This window comes from Vicugna pacos, chromosome 9, assembly GCF_048564905.1.
Source record: "Vicugna pacos chromosome 9, VicPac4, whole genome shotgun sequence".
Taxonomy (NCBI): domain Eukaryota; kingdom Metazoa; phylum Chordata; class Mammalia; order Artiodactyla; family Camelidae; genus Vicugna; species Vicugna pacos.
Window position 1 is genome coordinate 5,372,204 of NC_132995.1, and position 18,502 is coordinate 5,390,705.

Genomic DNA, 18,502 nt, shown 5'->3' on the forward strand with positions numbered 1-18,502 from the left:
CACGGTGCTTTTTGCTTTTATCTCACTTCTGCCTCTCTGAATCCCAGATCTTCTTAGTTCCCTTTTACAGCCCAATTTGATTTTTCTCCTCCCCCAGGAAGACATCCTTGACTCTTCCACCTTGTGCTGGCCCTGAGGCGTGTCTTTATCTCCTGAACTCCCCTTGTAGCAACAAAGGCAGGGAGACAGGAGGATTAGGAGACCACTGTGTGTGGGAAGAGTGACAGGAGATAAGATGAGAGAGGAGAGCAGGGACCAGACCTCAAAGGCTCTAGGTTGAGAGGCAGGGGTTTCTCCTGAGGGCAATGGGGAGCCATGGAAGGGATGTGAGCAGGAGCAGCACTAGGGCCATGTGCAGTATGGACCAGAAGGGAGAGACCAGAGACCAGAGACCAGGGAGGAGGTTGAGGTGATGGTAAAGTGAGAGAAGATGAGGGCTGAGCAGGGACTGGGTCTGGGAGGGCTGGAGAAGGGAGGCTGAATATGAGTTTGCTGTATGGAGATGTTTGGGTGGATGGCATTCTCAGAGAGCTAATGATCCAAAGAAAAACCTGAGGGTGTGAGAACACTTGCTGTGTCCCGGAGATGGACAATCACCCAGGATGGTGAGGGCTGGGGTTTGAGGCAGGACAAGTGGGTGACGTGGCTGGGAATATAGGTCAAGGGAAGATGGTACTGAGCCTTGAGTACCGGGCAGAAGAACTTGACCTTGATCCTGAGCCCCTCGAGAAAAGGCAGGACTGGGTCAGATCTGGGTAACTGAAAGATTCTGCTGCAGTCCATTGGAAGGGAAGGGGATGGGCAGGGAGGTGGAGAGACTGGAGGCCCTCCCCAAAGCGAGGGGAGCAGACGGGCAGAACTGGCTTGCACATGCTTTCTGGGACTCTCCCACCCACGTGCGCCGGGCTTGAACCCACACCAGCGCACACACCCCTACGCCCAAGCCCCAGGTCTGTTCCTGCCCTCAGAGAGGTCTTCCTTTCTTAACTCCACTACATCATCTCTGAGAAAGAGAAAAACAACATCTAAGCCAGGCAGCCTCCCAGGAAGGCGAGCGGGACAGGTAGTCTCCGGAGAAGGAAAAAGAGGGTCCAACGTGGGACCTGGAGTTTGGAGCAGAGAAATATTTAGGAACAGAGGGAGAATCAGAGACAGTTTGCTTCATAACTATTTATTGCAGTCTTATGTTTGTCTGGGACAGAGGAGAATGAAGTTGGAAGTAATTACACAGAGCAACCAAGCCATAGGAGATATTCAAAGTCAGTCATGTGTCATTTTATGGTAGAAGAGTTATGTGGTCCAAAGACAGAAGGAGTTTATGGAAAAGAACAGAGTCCTTCGACTCTAAAGATCTTTAGAATCAGAGCAAAAGCACACTTAGCTATCCCAAGAACCAAAGAAAAGCGAAATTGTATCAAATTTACCAAAAGTGAAATTTTGGCAGTGGGAGAGAATCATTGACTTTTTATGAGTCAGTGGAAATATTGAGTCACATAATGGCCTGGGCCCACCTTACCCAACACTTTCTAAAAGTTATGAATTATAAATAGAGCCACGAAGTTCACTGGGATCACCAGGAAGAACCCAGCCAACGAACGTCCAGACCAAAACCAACTTCAGGCAACTGAGAGGAAATCACCTTCCTCCACGGATAGTAACTATGATAACACACGCCAGGTACTATTCTAAGAGCCTTATGCACCAATTCATTTAACCCTCACACACCAAGCCTGTCAGCTAGGTACCCTAATTGCTCCCACTTTACAGATGGAAAACTGAGGCACAGAGAGGCAATGTGGTTTGCCCAGAGGCTCACGGGTAGTAGGTGGCCAAGTCAGAACTGAATGTCGTAGAGGGCGGAGGGCTGGCGCCAGTGTTTGGATTCCTAACCGCTCTGCTTTATGAACATCTTCTTTCAATTCTGAGATGTTTTCAAATTGAGCATAGAAATGTTGAAGGCCCTACCCTTTTTTTCTTTTCTTTTTTTTTTTTTTTTTTGGTGGGGGAGGTGATTAGGTTTATTTATTTATTTATCTATTTAATGGAGGTGCTGGGGGTTGAGCCCAGGGCCTCGTGCATGCTAAGCATGCGCTCTATGACTCAGCGCTACCTCCCCCTTGAAGGCTCAATCCTTAACATAAATGTTTAAAATTTTCTTATTGAAATAGAATTGATTTACAACATGAATGCTTTTTGAGGCAGAAGCCCTGCACGTTTGGTGCCTGAATGTCCGGGGGAATTTTGTCTGTTACAGGGACAGTCTTGTGGCTTCAGCTTGCCATGGGTCACCACTCTGCGACTCTTAAGTCAGAGTGATACCACATTTCTACCCAGGGCTGGGGTACTTGGAAGAATACGATATTGATCATATTTGTAAGTGTACTATACACAGAAGTTTAAATTTACTTAAACGCTCTGGAAGGTTTGTCTAGAAATTGAAGGAGCTTCCAAAGAGACCAACTATGTTTGGTTTTAGAAATGTAGTTTTAGATGTTTGAAGACATTTCATGAATTAAGTTTAGAAATGGGGCCAAACATTATCTTAAAGACTTACCTGGAATCAAAAGTCATATTTGGAATAGAAAGATTTGTAAGCTAAACTTAAAAGACTCAGAAAGAAGTAGCCTGCTGGATTTGTCACTTTAATGCATGAAAAAGTCATTGCAATAGTTAAAAGTAACCTTAGCATTTTATATTTTTAGGGTTTTTTCCCCCCTACACACTGAGACCAGCCTCGGAGCTCTAAAATGTCCCATTCAACAGGTGCTGGATTATAGAAGTGAGCAAGATAGCCTGGTTTCTGCCCTCAAGGAGTGTGAGCCCCACAAAGGCAGCATCTCCAGGGGTCTTTGCCCGTTTTGTTCACAAATAGAGCTGGGTCTGGCACGCAGTAGGTGCTCAGTAAATAGGAGCTGAATGAGGCTTTGGTTCTTATATCCTGGCGGAGACAGAGACTTGGATACAGTTAGAGACAGATACAGAGAGTTGGGGGCAGACAAAAAGAAGGAACAGAGTGAACGAGAGGTCAGGAGAGGAGGCTCCCAGTGGCCCAGGTCCTGGGAGGGAGGAGGCATCTCACGGGTTCCCCACCCAGCGCCGCATTTCCCAAAGCCACCCGCCCCCCAGCCTGGCCTCTGAGCCTCTTTCCTCACTGATAGGTGGCCACGCCCAACTCTCTCACCCACGCGGGGCCGAGCCAGGCAGGCTAGGGCACCTGCTGGGGCCCCCAGACTGGATCGCTGCCTCTTTCTGCCCCGTGGCCCTGGTCCCAGGGTGAAGGAGTTGTGGGCATTCCTCAGCAAAGTGGCCAGAGTCTTCCTGGCCCAAGATGGAGGGCAGGGGAGACAGAGGGAGAGAAAGACACAGAGATACAGATACTAAGTGACAGATACATATAGATATATATATTCACACACACACACACACACGTATATATATATGGAGAGAGAGAGAACAAGAGAGGGAGATACAGGAACAGAGAGAGACAAGGGCAGAGTCACAGAGAAAAGACAGAGAACAGAAAAGAAAAGATACAGAGAGACTCGGGGGTGTAGAGAAAGAGAGAGTCACTGAGAATTACAGAAACACAGAAATGAGGAAATTTAGGGCTGGCGGATGTGTTCACTGTCTTGACTGTGGTGACGGTTGGATGTATATGTGTCAAAACCCATCACGCTGTTCATGTTAAATACAAGCAGTTCATTGTACCTCAGTTTTACCTTGGTAAAGCTGTGAAAAAATAATAAAGCAGAAGGGAAATGAGAGACTTGAGAACTCTAAGGTATGTTTGACATAAATGCATTCAGACCCATTAAAAAGAGAGAGAGAGTCATTAAGACACAGATAAAGGGCAAGACCTAGAGGCCCAGAAAGACAGGGACAGACAGAGAGACGGAGAGACCTTGAGACAGAGAAACAGGGATCCTGAGACAGAGCGGATGGGGAGAGACCTAGAGGAGACTCTGTGGGCGCCTTACACCGAGAGAGGCTCAGAAAGATTTCAAAGGAAGAGAACACGGAGAGAAGGAAGGCTAGGAGGAGAGATGATGGATGGAGGCAGAATGAGTGAAGGAAACAGGGAAGAAGAAAACACTTGAGCCAAGAGGAGCTGCCTGTCCGAGGCTCCAGGCTCGGGGCCAGGAGACCCCTCCCCATCCCGGGGCCAGGGAGGCAGGAAGCGGCCGGCCGTCTGAGCTGCGTGAGGGATGCTCCGGGGCGGAGGTGGCGGGAAGCCAGAGGAGTGGCTGCTAGGGCCCGGCAGGGCGCCTCACTACCCGGGAATGCGCCCAAGGGATCAGTGGGTGGTTATAACCCAGGCCGGGTGCCCGGAGCCGAGGAGACAGCGGTGGCAGGACCGTGGCAGCGGGCCTGAGAGTCTGGCAGCTGAGCTGGGACCTGGTTCCCCTCCCTCTACCTGGGGGACACGGCAGGTGAGGCCTGGGGAGGGGGACAGGAAGGGAGAGATGCTTCAAGTTGGCTCTGGTCTGGGATGTGCCCCCATCTCTCTCTCTCTCTCTCTCTCCATCCTCTCTCCTCACTCAGACTGGAGGATGCTGGATGGTGGTTCCTCTGAAGTCTATAATCCCTTGTCTCAGCTGAGCGCTGTGGGTGGGCAATGTCCTCGTGGTCCCTCTCTGCCCTGGGGAACCAGAGAGGGGAGGAGGTGGGGGTGGGGTAAGGGCTCCCAGAATCACCTGGGCCTTTCCATCCTCTTCCCCACTTCCCAGGTGCAATGGCCATGGCAACGGCAGGACCCCCCTCGACATGGATGGTCCGTGCCCTGATCACAGCCCTGATTCTGGGAATGACAGGTAACCAGAACCCACCCCACCCCCGGTGTGTGTGGGGGTGTGTGTGTGTGTGAGTGTGTGTGCATATGTGTGTGTGGTACATTTTCCCATATCAAGCAACGTGACAGGTAGGACTACCCTTTGAGGCTGTATATGTGATTGTGCGACTGGGTGTGTGTGCCTTTTAAGACGGTGTGTCTCAGTAACTGTGTGTGTGATTGTATGTGCGCTGTGAATGCTACTGCGTGTGTGGCTGCTTGGCTTTGTGTATGACTGTTGTTATCGGGGGTTCCTGACCCTGTGTCGCAGGACTGTGTGAGACAGAGTGTCTGTCACCATGAAAATGTGTGGCTAGGTGCTCTCGGGTTGCCTTTTGTGATTGTGTGATTGTGGCTGGGTGCAAGATCACGTGTGGCTATATTTGTGACGGTGTGACTGCTTGAGATTCTGCGCTTGGGTGATTATATGTGACTGCATATCGGTAGGGGGGCTGCACGTGTGGCGGTGCAGCTGTGTGTGGAGCTCCCACCCCTACTATGACAGACTGAGCGTGCATGTAACCAAACTCAGGTTTGGCTGCTCACCGCTCAAAAGCCACTAATTCCAGAGGCAAGTGTCAGTAGAAAGAAAAAGTGCTTTAATCAGAAAAGCTGGCAGTCTGGGGAGAAGGTAGACTCAGGTCCAGAGACCAACTCTGAGAAGTCTGCTCAGCCGTGACAGTTTTGAAAACTAAAAATGAGAGAAAGGATCTCAGTGAATCATCGAGAGGCAGGCGGCTGCATTCTGCATCCTTCTCTGTTGCGCGCAGACTGGCTGACTCTCTCTTCAGATGTTATCTTGCCCCAGTGATCTGCCTGCAGGATGGTTAAGGGGGCTGTTAGGGGTAGAGAGTTAGTCATTCTTTAATTACTTTATTCTTCATTCTTACTACTTTTAATCTAGGAAAACAATCAACAGGTTAAGCAAGGCGTGGTCTGCATTCAGGAACACATAAGTCAGGAGTTAGTTTAAGCTGCTTAGAGACCTTCATTCCTGTAATTGGGTGCTTTCAGGCTTAGAGGGGAAGAGAAATTGGCAAACAGGAAAGGGGCAAAAGAGCTGCTTTCAGTTCCCCAGCGTCAAACATCATCCCATTTCTAAGGGCTTAGGGGCCAAGGTCCATTTTCTGTAAACTTCTTCATGCTGACGTGCAGTCCCGTGTTCTCCGAGTGGAAGAGATAAGATTCGGGTCGATAGCATCTCTTTGCTGACAATTTTTGTTGCCTGTTTACATCTGGGGGCAGAACAAGCTACGGCTATTTTGATGCCCACAAAGATACAGATGATTATGAACAATCATGTCAGTCCCACTCCCCTGAGGCCACAGATTCAGTCCTGCTCAAGATGGGGCAGCTGTTGTTGCGGCCGCAGTCTGGTCATCATGCAGTTAGCTCTTCCCCTCTGGTGGCAGTTACAGTGTCTGTGAAATGACTCAGGAACGTGCACCAGACACTGAGAGAGTCTGTGACTCTGCTGTCCTTATCGTTAACCAGTTGAACCTGCTCTTTTGTGACTCAGGGAGGCTTGAGGTTTTCCACAAACAAGAGGAGGGGACATGGAAGCGCTTTTGCACTTGGGGGGGCCCTGCAGGGTTCTGCTCAGTTCCAGTTCCCCCCCACCTTTCCTTTGATACTCCTCAATCTTGAAGAGGAACAGGGGCAGAACCCGAAAAGGAATAAAGTCATAAACTTGACAGAGGCGCCCACGGGGTCCTGCTTGGTTGCATCCCCAGATGCTGCTGAGAATGGCTGGTGGCATCCGAGTGTGACACAGCTCAGAAATTTCACGTCCTCAGCAAACACAGGAGCATGTCTGAAGTCACACCCACGGTGGCCACCTACTTTTACCTTGAATGTCTGAACCACAGCTACTCCATTTTGACTTTCAAAGGCATTTCCCTCCTCAATGGCCAAAACAAATGTCACCATTAATGATTTCAGTGCTTTTCTGGAGATGAGATGCAAAAACTGCGGCTCATAAAATCTTCTCCTGAAAATATCTAGCTATCCGAAGGCCTGCTTTGCCAGTGTTTCTCAGAGCACAGAACACCCCATTCCTGATCTCCAGCCTGAACTCTTTTTGGGGTGTGTTGCAGGTCAGCAGCTACAGCGGCTTGTGACTGAATCCTTGCCGAGGCGGATGGCAAGTGCCAGTTTTTAGTTGGCAGGTCATACGTGACCTTGGATTTGGGAGGCATTTCATGACTGTATCACCCCGTGGTGCTGGGAGTGCTCAGTCAGGCAAAGATTTCATCGCTAGGCCACTCGGCGTGCTATTATGGGACCAGGCCCCATTAACAGTAGCCAAAGTCTCTGGACCACCTGTATCACTAGTCTGTCATGGTCCAGAGGGAAAAAAATCATCTCCCTTGTTGCTTCTTCCCATATCTCGAGTTACACTATTACATTCACTGAGCTCATATAGAACCGTGTATCTGGTCAACTGCTCCAAGTTGCCTAGCCATCATTGTATTTATCAGAGACTCAGTCACACATTTGATGATGTAAGAAAGAACAATTTTGTAAAATAAACAATATATAAATAACATAGCCAGCAGTCCTAGTGAGGTCATAAGTAAGAATTTAAGTCCAGAACTTCCACGAGGTACAGCCCAGTATTTCCCCAGGTCATCTGACTTGGTCTGTTCTGTGCCAGTCCTCATCTTTAAGGGAAACTACATGTTGGCATTGCCCACAGGCACCCAGTCCAATTTCCTTGTGCCACTAGGCTGGTTCCCCTTGGTATGGTTTAATTACTCTCAGTATAAAGGAACCCTTAAACTTAAATGACCATACCCTGGTGTTAACCACATCCATCCATCCCATAATTGTGGGAGGTTATATTCTTTGGCTGAAATTTTGCTTGTTGCTCTGATTAAGCCGGAGTAACTTTAGAAGAAAATGAACATTTACGGCCAGAGGCAGAGCAAGTATTATTAATTGGCCAGGTAAACAATTTTGAACTGTGTTTTGCATTAACATCCTGTGGGTTGGTAAACATAAACACCAGTAATTTCTAAAAACATGTGCTTCCTCATAGAGAACACCTCAGGGTGGCACCAAGGATATTCATCAGTAGTCCTACCTAAATGCATTTAGTTTCTCTGTAAAAGGAAGTCGGTGTTCAGTAACTAACGTTTCAGTATCTTATTTTATTTGCAAATGACCTAGCTATTCAATAAACTTCCATTGCTTAACTTGATTTAGCACAACTCTAAATTTCAAGTTGCCCAATACCTGGCGAGATCTGTAGACATTTCTAAAATACAATTATTCCTAAAGAGTTCATCCCAAAGCTCTTATCTTGCATTTAACTTACTTATAGAACTTTCATCATACCAAGTTTTGTTTTGCTGATAAATTTGCAACAGATAAAATCAGATTTTCTTTGACTTACATTAAATCCAGATACAAAAAAAGTATTATACTTAATGTTGGTGACTCTACAGACATGTCATATTAATTGCATCAACAAACCTAAACTAACTGTAAGACCAGGTGTTATTTTTAACGTTGAATATTTCCCGGTTCACGTGATCCTGAAATTCATTCTGGTCGGTCACCTCCTGTGTTTCTGAGAATTTATATAAGCACTTAATTTCCTTTAAGCCAGTTACACATTCACAAATTAATTTTGAAAATACGATCCAAAGGTAAAGACACGTATATATAACACACACATAGACATACAGACAGAAACAACCAGAGAGCTCATAGCTTCATTTTCTAAGCTTAGTCATGAATCGGGTACCACAATATAAAACTCACTAGTTTGTAAGTGATAGTTGGAATACGTTAAATTTTAAAAACCTCTTTTCAGTTTTTTTTTTTTTTTCCTTCAGTCTCAGAAACTGCAGATGATCTAGATAAGTGTTCCTGAGGATCTGGTCTCCAGGCACAGGGAGAGAAAAGCAAGTTCTCCTAGAAGGACTTGTTCCCTTAGAGTCAGAATTCTGAAACAATATCTTAACAAGCTGCTTTTTCTTTCTAACTGCATATGCAAGAAAACAAAAAAAAAGAACCAGTTTTGGAATTTTTCAAAATCAGTTTCACCTTAACTAATTTTCTCTGGAGTCTAAAGAATACTGTGGCCACACAGTGTTATAATACAATATTGTCTATAGCAGTGAGAATTATACTATTATCTTGTAATAACTTTTAATGTGTAAAAATACTGACTCTGTGTGGTGTATACCTGAAACTAATACAATATTGTTAATCAACAACAACAAAAAAAATACAATATTGTCTTTTTCTTAGTCATAGGCTCATAGCTAAACTCTTTCCAGTCAGACAGAATTTGCCCAAGAGGGCTCCACGGTGGAACAGAACCAGGATTTCCCATTTCACAAGGCGGAATGACAACCACAAATCACCAAGTACGAAACACCCATGTACAGCCCTCACAGACTGCCCAGTATGAGCCCTCATCAGGCACTCCCTTAAATGCAAACGGCTTTCAACAGCATACCCATGTCAGAACCAACTGGCCCAAAAGAGCGCCCCTTGTCCAAACGGTGCCTGCGGCTTAATGGCCGACGCATATCAGGATCAACTGGCTGCAGGAGGAGGCTCCCTGGGCAAGCTCCAGTGGGAAAGCCTGGCCCTGGAGCTGCTAAGCTCGTCTCAAATGCACATTTCCATTTCCACCCCCAGAAAGTGAAAACCAGCATTCAGTGCTGAGCAGAGGGATAGACAGGAAGAATCCCCAGAACAAGTAGTTCTGGCACCTGCTAGGACTTTCTTGAGAATTTTTCCTTCTGGGCTGGCTAGCCATGAGCGGCCGGCTCGTCATGGTCAACCCTACGTGATGCTGCAGCCAGTGGGTCCAAGCTGAACCAGGTTGTCATGAGAACACAGGCCTACATTGGGTACCAAAATCTGTTACTGAACCCAGGTTTAGCTGCTAACTACTCAAAAGCCAATAATTCAAGAGGCAAGTGTCAGTAGATAGGAAAGCCAGCAATCTGGGGAGAAGGTAGACTCAGGTCCAGAGACCAACTCTGACAAGTCTGCTCAGCCATGATAGTTTTGAAAACTGAAAATGGGAGGAAGAATCTCAGTGAATCACCGAGGCAGGAGGTTGCATTCTACATCCTTCTCCGCTGAGTGCAGACTGGCTGGCTCTCTCTAAATGTTATCTTGCCTGCAGGATGGCTAAAGGGGCTGTTAGAGATAGAGAGTCATTCTTTAATTACTTTATTCTTCATTCTTACTTCTTTTAATCTAGGAAAAGAATCAACAGGTTAAGCAAGGCATGGTGTGCATTCAGGAGCGTGTAAGTCAGGAGTTAGTTTAAACTGCTTAGAGATCTTCATTCCTGTATTGAAGTTCTTTCAGGGTTAGAGGGGAAAAGAAATTGACAAACAGGAAAAGGGCCAAAAGAGCTGCTTTCATGCAGAAGAGGCTGTCACCGTGAGCCAGTGGCTGCGTAAAGGAATGATATGCTACCTGACTTGCCCTGGGTCCGCTGGGCCTAATGTTGTCACCATGACATTGTGCTGTGTGCGAAGTGAGTGGCAGTCTCTCCACATCTGTATAGGAGGTGTACACATGCAGGTCACCAAGACACTGTGCGTGGGCGAGTGAGATCTTGTAAGGCTGCCCCCAGATGTGTGTATCTGGTAAGAGAGGGTTCCACAAGACGGAGCTGTGGGTGTGGCTGTCCCTATGAAGACAATGGACTTCTCTGTGTAACTGCCTGTATGCGTGTCTTTGATACTGTTGTGTGCATGTTTCTTGGAGTGTGGGCGGAAACCAAGGCAGCCCCAGGGCTCCACTTGCCTGGGTCCTCAGCAGAAATATGAGTGAGTGGACGGACGATGGGGGAACCGGTGATGGAGTGGGGTATCTGTGTTCTTATCTGCAGGTTTGTGTGAGGGAGAAGGGTATTCGCAGGATGATTCGGGGGCCACAGTTGTGTTTGAGAATTCACAAGACAGCTCTGCTCTCCGCCACCCCCACCCGCCAAGGGGGGCCACCCCCATCCGGAGCACTTTTCCTGCCTGGGTCTGCTCCTCCAGTTCTGGCCCAGCCCACAAGCTCTGACTCCTCCCCTTTTCAACAACCACACCCCAAGCCCAGACTCCACAATCAGGGATCCTTGGGCTGTGCCCCTTCCCCAAGAAAGACGGTCTCTTTGTCTCTCCCACTTTGGGCCAGGCTCCACCTCCTTTCCTGTCCACGGCTCTGAGAACCCGGCCCTTGCCTCTTCTCCCAAAGCCAAGGCTCCTTATGGGATTGACTCCTCCACCTGACCCTGGCCTTGGCCCTGCCCACATCTCAGGCTCTGCTACCTCCAGCCCATTCACTAAAGCTTGAACCCCACTTCTTGAAACCTGGCCCCACTCCTAAAGTCTTGGCACTGGCCCCTCAACATAAGCACCCTTTCCAATGTCAAACATCCTCTGGCTGATCCTCCTTCTTGAATCCAAGCCCCAAAGCCCGAGCTCCATCTTGCCCATTTTCTGCCTGCAGAGCCTGTTCTTGCAAATGACGTTGCTCCCTGCGACAGCCCTTCTGGTAGCGGGCCCTCTGGGAGCACCCAGGACCTCGGACCCAGGGCCGGAGCCAGAGCCGGGGAGGACACCCGGACAGACGACAGCAGCAGCAACCGCATCGTGAATGGGACAGACTGCGAGATGCACACCCAGCCATGGCAGGGTGCGCTGCTGATGCGACCCAACCAGCTCTACTGTGGGGCCGTGCTGGTGGACCCCCAGTGGCTGCTCACGGCCGCCCATTGCCGGAAGCCGTGAGTGGGGGCTCCAGGAGGATGGCTGGGCAAGGCGCGGGGGAAGGGCCTGGGAGGCTGGACTGGGGATGGGGGATGAGCCCTGTAGATGGGGATCTGGTGGGGATGGGATGGGGCTGAGGGAGGAGGGGGAGGTAGAGTCGGGATTTAGAACGGAGTTGAGGAGGAGAGTGGGGTGGGGATGGGGTTAGATTAGGGAAGGGGTTGTGCTGGGGGATGGGAGTTAGAGATGAGTTGGGTTTGGAGCTAGGAATACAACTGTTGGATGCTTAGGAATAGAGATGTGATTTGCTTTGGCTTTAGAACTGGAGGTGGGATGGGGTGGGATGAAGATGGGGTTGGGATTGGAAATCACTGTGGAGCTGAAGACTGGGTTGTGTTAGAGATAGGAATGGGGTTGGAGAAGGCTGAATTTGAAGTTAGGAATGCATAGGTTGATGATTTGGGGGTGGGTCAAGGATTAGGGCTGGGGTTAGGGTTGGGTTTGGGGTTGAGAATGGGCTGGATTTGGGTTTGGGCATGCACATGCTGATGGTTTGGGATGGAGATGGAATGAGGTTTGATTCTAGAATTAGAGGTGGGTGGAGATTGGGATGAGGTGGAGATAAAAATGGAACTGGGAAAGGATAGGGCTCGGGGATAGATGTAGAATTGAAGATGGGGTTGGGGTTAAAGTCATGGGTGAGGTTGGAGATGACTGGATTTGAGGTTGGGCGTGGCTGGGTTGGGGGTTGAGGATGGTTAGATTTGGGGTTGAGGATGCATATGTAGGTGGTTTCTGTGTGGGGAAAGGATTAGGGTTGGTGTTGGGGATGGGATGGAGATGGGCTTGGAGTTGTGACCAGGGTGGAGATAAGCATGAGGCTGGAGATAAATTGGGGTTGGGAATGGGCAGTGGAATTGGGATTGGGACTAGGTCTGGCGTTGCAGCTGGCATTGGATATGGGGTCAGGAGTCAGGGTTGGTCATGATCAACACCATCTTCCTCAGATTTTTCAGAATCCGTCTTGGCCACCATGCCCTGTCACCTACCTATGAATCCGGGCAACAGCTGTTCTGGGGCATCAAATCCATCCCCCACCCTGGCTATTCCCACCCCAGCCACTCCAATGACCTCATGCTCATCAAACTGAACAGAAAAATCCGTGAGACTCAGGATGTCAGGCCCATCAAAATCTCCTCCCGTTGTCCATCTGCTGGGACCAGGTGCTTGGTGTCTGGCTGGGGAACAACCAAAAGCCCCCAGGGTGAGTGTCAAGGTCCCTTTTGATGCCCACCTATGTCTGCCTTCCCCTCTCTGTCCCCGAGCACTCTGCCCTTTCCTCTCTTTCTCCACCACTCACTGTGGCCCTCGTCTGCATTTCTCTGTTTGACAGTTACCTTCCCCAAAACCCTCCAGTGCTTGAACATCACGGTGCTCAGTGACGACAGGTGCAAGGAGGCCTATCCAAATCAGATAGATGCCACCATGTTCTGTGCTGGTGACCAGGCGGGCAGAGACTCCTGCCAGGTAAGGCTTGAGACTCCTCCATTCTTTCAGCAGATACACACAAACCGACAGTGTAGCCCCTTGCTGTGGGGACCCCACAATGATCAAATAGGTTAGCACCTCTGTTCTCACAGAGCTCACATTCTTGAGCAGTGAAACACAGTTGATTTATAACACTGTGTGCGTTCCAGGTGTACAGCAGAGAGATTCATTTATACATATATACGTGTATACATCTATTTTCTTAAAAAAATTTTCCATTATAGTTTATTACAAGATACTTAATAGACTTCCCTGTGTTACACAATCAGTCCTTGTTGTTTATCTATTTTATATATGGTAGTGTGTGTACATCTGTTAATCCCTTATTCCTAATTTATCCCCTACCCTCTTTCCCCTTTGGTAACCATTAGTTTGTTTTCTCTGTCTGTGAGTCTGTTTCTGTTTGGTAAGTAAGTTCATTTGTACTATTTTTTAGAGTCCACCTATAAGTGATATTATATTTGTCTTTCTCTGTCTTTTTCGCTAGTATGATAATCTCTAGGTTTATCCATGTTGCTGCAAAAGGCAATATTCCACTCTTTTTTATGGCTGAGTAATTAATGCTCCTTTGTGTGTGTATACATATATATACATGTGTGTGTCTGTGTGTGTGTGTATGTATATCATATCTTCTTTACCCATTTATCTGTCCATACATGGACACTTACGTTGCTTCCATGTCTTGACTATTGTAAATAGCACTGCTATGAACATTGGAGTGCATGTATCTTTTTGAATTAGAGCTTTCATCTTTTTTCTGGATATATGCCCAGGAGTAGGATTGCTGGATCATATGGTAACTCTGTTTTTAGTTTCTTAAGGAATCTCCATACCGTTTTCCACAGTGGCTGCACCAACTTACATTCCCACCAACAGTGCAGGAGGGTTCCCATTTCTCCACACTTTCTCCAGCATTTATTATTCATACATGTAAATATTCCAGTAGCTCGATGTAAAGAAAAAGTAAAAAAGAAACAGATGAAACTATTTTTAATAATATATCCTATTTAATCCCATATATCCCAAGTACCATCATTTCAAAATGTCACTAATATAAAACAATTATGAATGGGAGATTTCATATCCACTTTTTTCTCACAGTAAGTCTTTGAAAGCCAGTGTGTATTTTCACACTGACAGCATATCTCAGTTTGGGCTAGCCATGTTTCGAATGCTCAAGAGACCCATGTGGCTTGTGGCTACTGTATCAGACAGCACAGGTCTCAAGAGAGAGATCAAGGCTGTTCTGTATGGTTGGGCAAGATGTGCACTGCATAAACATATCATATCTAAGGGGCCATCCTTCACATTCACAGTTTTGTCTTATTTATTTTGGCACACTTCAGGCAGATGCAGTCAAGTATCTTGTTCCCACAAAATCTGTAGTCTGAATTTTTTTTTTTCTGACAAATGCTAGTAAAATGTCTTAAGGAAGGAAAACAGAGACTCATGGTAGGTATTGAAAAAAAGAAAATAGTTAATAGAGAGGATTGATTACAAAGTTGTTGGAAGCGCTGGAGGAGCAAAATGGTTAAAAAAAAAAAAAAAGCCTGTGGTCGAGAGACCGCATAAGCAGAGTAATATCAGAGAGTGGTAAGGGCTATGCAGAAAATAAAATATAGTTTTATGATGACAAGTGATGGAGGGGCAATATTTGGAAGGGTGGTTGGGAGGGCCTTGAAGAGGCGGCATGGGAGCTCCAGAGACTGAATAACACAATGGAACCAGCCTTGCAAAGATTAGGAGCAAGAAAAGCATGTGCAAAGGCCCTGAGGCTTGGAAGAGTTTGGCTGATTCAAAAACTAGAAAACAGCCAGCCTGTTTGGGGGACAGGAGTTGGGCCTGGAGAGATGAGTGGGACCCAATGTTCAGCAAGTATTTCTTGATCCCATGGTACAGAGTTTCTCTGTGTTCTCATGGGAGCTCTATTTGTTGAGGATGACAGAAATTAACCTATTACAGCTCAGGACCCTTACCTGTATTCAGGCTTCCAAAGGTTCTAGGGGGATGTAAATTAGCATGCTCTTGTTTATTATTCCTGCTGGCAGGATGTAAGCTGAGTAATACTGGCGTTTAGTAAGCTGTGGGCTCAAATAGCACTCTAGTCCCATTCGGATGCTGTGAGAAGCTCTCCCACGATCTTACAAACATGACAGTTGCAACAGCTTCCCAGGTCTCCCTGTTTAATCTCTGTCTCCACTTAACTCTGGAAGCACACGTATCTGGATAGAGGGATGGGTGGACGGATTTTTTTATCAGAAGAAAGCAGATCTAATTCGGGTGTCAGCATTTTAAACCACTTAGCCTTCCTGGAGTCAAGGTTAGTACCTTGGATGTTTTTCCTAGACCTCAAGTGGCTTTTTCATACCACAGTGCGGTCTGGGTGTGACCACAAAAAGCAAGAAATAATAACAGCAATACTAATAGTATAATAGTAATAATAGCAGCTAATTAATTGCCAGACACTCTTTTAAGTGGTTCACATGCATCGGCTCATTAACTCATTTAACCATTATGATTAGCTCTGTTTGACATAGGAGGAGCCAAGGCTCAGAGCAGTTCACTAACTGCTGATCAAAAGAAACTCTGCAGGGATAATAAACAAGAGCAAACAAAAAATAATGAGAGAAATTAAACCACAAGAGAGTTGAAATTTAGCTGTTGGGACAGCTAAGCTTTTTTGCCTTGAAACAGGGTCCGCTAACTAGGGAGAAAAGCCAGAGTGTAGGTATTTTGCATAAACTTAAATAAGAAATCACAGTAAAGAGTGTTGAGAAATTGTATAGGAGGGGAGACATAAGGAATTAAGCACAGGCAACCCAAATTAGTCCAAGGGAGTGATTCTCAGTCCCAGGGTCACTCTGAACCCCCAGCTGGTATATGGCAAATGCCTGGAGATATTTTTGGTTGTCACAGCTGTGCCTCAGGGGAAGAAGCGGGTTCCTAGCATATGATGAACAGAGCCCAGGGTTGCTGCCAAATGTCCTACAGTGCACAAGACAGCCTCCCACAGCAAAGAATTATCTGGCCCCAGTGTCACTGGTGTCTGGGTTGAGAAAACTTCACCCAGGGGCTGAGAACTGCTTCTTTGCAACAGCGAGATATTAAGTACAAGATGGGCTGGTGTCAAGGATCAGGGAGGAGTGAGAAAGGGAAAGGAAGGGGTGTCCAGTAGGGGAAACACGCTATCCAAAGGCTGGAGGGGAGAGTGAGAGAGAAATACAGGGAAACAGAGAGACACACAATGAGGGAGAGAGACAGAGAAGAGGCGGGGGGTTGGGCAGAGAGGGACTTGGGGGAAATATTAACATTCTCCCTTTCTGCCTCTCTTTCTACCTGTGTCTCCATCTCTGTCTTTGTCTGTGTTTCTTCATCTCTCTACTCTCCCCGTGTTTCTATTCTTGCTGCCCTGGCCCTTCCTCATCTATGTGACTCCCTCCCTCCACCTCCCCACATCTCTGCCTCTCTGTGCCTCCCTTTCTCCTCCACAGGGTGATTCTGGGGGCCCCGTGGTTTGCAATGGCTCACTCCAAGGCCTCGTGTCCTGGGGAGACTTTCCCTGTGCCCAGCCCAACAGACCTGGCGTCTACACCAACCTCTGCCGGTTCACCAAGTGGATCAAGGAAACCATCCAGTCCAATTCATGAGTCACCCCAGGACCCGGCCTTCTGGCATCCCTCACCGCAAGTCCCTGCCCCTGCAGGGACCCTGACTCTCCTTCCAGACCCCAGTTCCTCCCCTAAAATGTTGAGGTTGTTCACCTCTCCAGTCCCCCAGAGTCTCTTGGAGTCAAGGTCCCCCTTCCCTGACAGTGGATGGACAAGTTCCCATAATGACCAGAGCGAGGGTGTGTCTCAGTCACCCCAGTGCTTCCTTCCTCAGGTCCAGAGTCCCCCACTCCTCCGAAGCTGCAGCCCAAATTTGGTCCCAGAAATAAAGCATCTGAGAAGTGGACTCAGTGTGTGGTCTCTTCCCTGAATGGCCAAGCAGCCTGGAACAAGTCCCTCTCCCCTCTGCACTGCTGCATGTGCCCTGTTGGGTTATATCAGCTGCAAGAAACAGAGATTCACTTGAGCTGCTTTCCATTTTGTTTACAAATCTTGATCGACTGGCAATTTCATTCCAGGAATGGGTCCAGGGGGTTGGGATACTGCAACAGGCAAAGCAGAGATAACTTCCTGCCTTGGGAAGCTCTTGTTGTAGTGGAGGGAGACTGACAATAAAAAGACAGACAAATACATAATGTGCTCTAGTAAGTATGTAAGCAATGTGAATAAAATGAGAACAAGACATGAAGAAAGAGAAGGGATGCTGGGGGAGGGGCTTGCTTATATCAGATGGTCCCAAGGGTGTGGGAGGGGAGTAGCCACCACCACCCTCACCCCAAGATGCCCACATCCTAATTCCTGGAACCTGTGAATATGCGACCTTATATGGCAAAGGGGCTTTGCAGGTGTGATTAAATTGAGGATTTTGAGATGGAGAGATTATCCTGGATTATCTGGGTGAGACCATTATAATCCCAGGGGTCCTTATAAGAAGGCGGTGGGGAGACAGGTCAGAATGAGAGACTGGAGGATGCTATGGTGATGGTTTTGAAGATGAGGAAGGGGCTGTGAGCCTAGGAGTGTAGGTGGCCTCTAGGAGCTGGAAAGGGCACAGGAATGGTTTTCCCCTAGGGCCCCCACAAGGCACTCAGCCCTGTCTGCCACTGTGCTGACTTTAGCCCAGTGAGGCTACGTTGGATGTCTGACCTTCAGAACTGTAAGAGAGCAAATGTGCTGTAAACCACTGAGTTTGAGAGGATTTGTTACCACAGTAAGAGGAAACCAACATAAAGGGCCTCTCCCAGGAGGTGGCATTGGAGTGGAGACCTGCGGGATGAAAGGAGACTCCCCCACGAATGTCTGGGGGCCTGGTGTTCCAGACAGAAGGACAGGTACAAAGGCTCTGTGATGGGGGCAGGCCGGGCGTCTCCCAGAACGCAAAGACCGATGGACCTGGAAGCTTGCTAGTTTGTTTTCCCGAGGTTGGGAAGCCACCAGAGGTTTTAAAGCCAAATGGTGACATGATCTGTTTTCTGTGCTAAGAAGATCCTTCCAGCTTTTGATGGAGAACAAAATCGAGCTGCTTATTGGCAAAATGTTGAAAAGGGAGGTGAGTTATCACCAGACTTTCCATGACGTGCAGTCAAAAAGTGTCAGGACAGAAGCAGCGCCCCTGGGAGCTCTCATTCTTCCCCAACGTGCTCTTGTTTTCACGGTCTCTCTCTCCTCAGTTTCTCTAAGGGGCATCTTCTATCTCCTCCTCATTCCCCTGATAACTGGCTCCAGTGACTGGCTTTTCTTAGTACACAGTCCAGAGAGAGAGAAAACCTGATTGGCTGCCT

The 18,502-nt window shown here is 47.7% G+C and overlaps 1 protein-coding gene across 1 annotated transcript; it reads left to right on the top strand.

Moving 5' to 3' along the window:
• Positions 1-4,276: 4,276 nt before the first annotated feature.
• KLK5 (kallikrein related peptidase 5) lies at positions 4,277-17,084 on the top strand. The gene is made up of 6 exons (XM_015242819.3): positions 4,277-4,430; positions 4,728-4,811; positions 11,306-11,582; positions 12,573-12,829; positions 12,959-13,092; positions 16,605-17,084. Exons 2-6 carry the CDS (start codon positions 4,733-4,735, stop codon positions 16,758-16,760), a joined length of 903 nt encoding a protein of 300 aa, XP_015098305.3. The 5' UTR covers positions 4,277-4,430; positions 4,728-4,732; the 3' UTR covers positions 16,761-17,084.
• Positions 17,085-18,502: the final 1,418 nt, after the last annotated feature.

Bases quoted from the DNA above. Each gene is read 5' to 3' on its own strand.
- KLK5 (XM_015242819.3), top strand. From the start codon at position 4,733: ATGGCCATGGCAACGGCAGGACCCCCCTCGACATGGATGGTCCGTGCC. The intron at 4,812-11,305 runs GTAACCAGAACC...TTCTGCCTGCAG, and splicing joins CCTGATTCTGGGAATGACAG to AGCCTGTTCTTGCAAATGAC. The intron at 11,583-12,572 runs GTGAGTGGGGGC...CATCTTCCTCAG, and splicing joins GCCGCCCATTGCCGGAAGCC to ATTTTTCAGAATCCGTCTTG.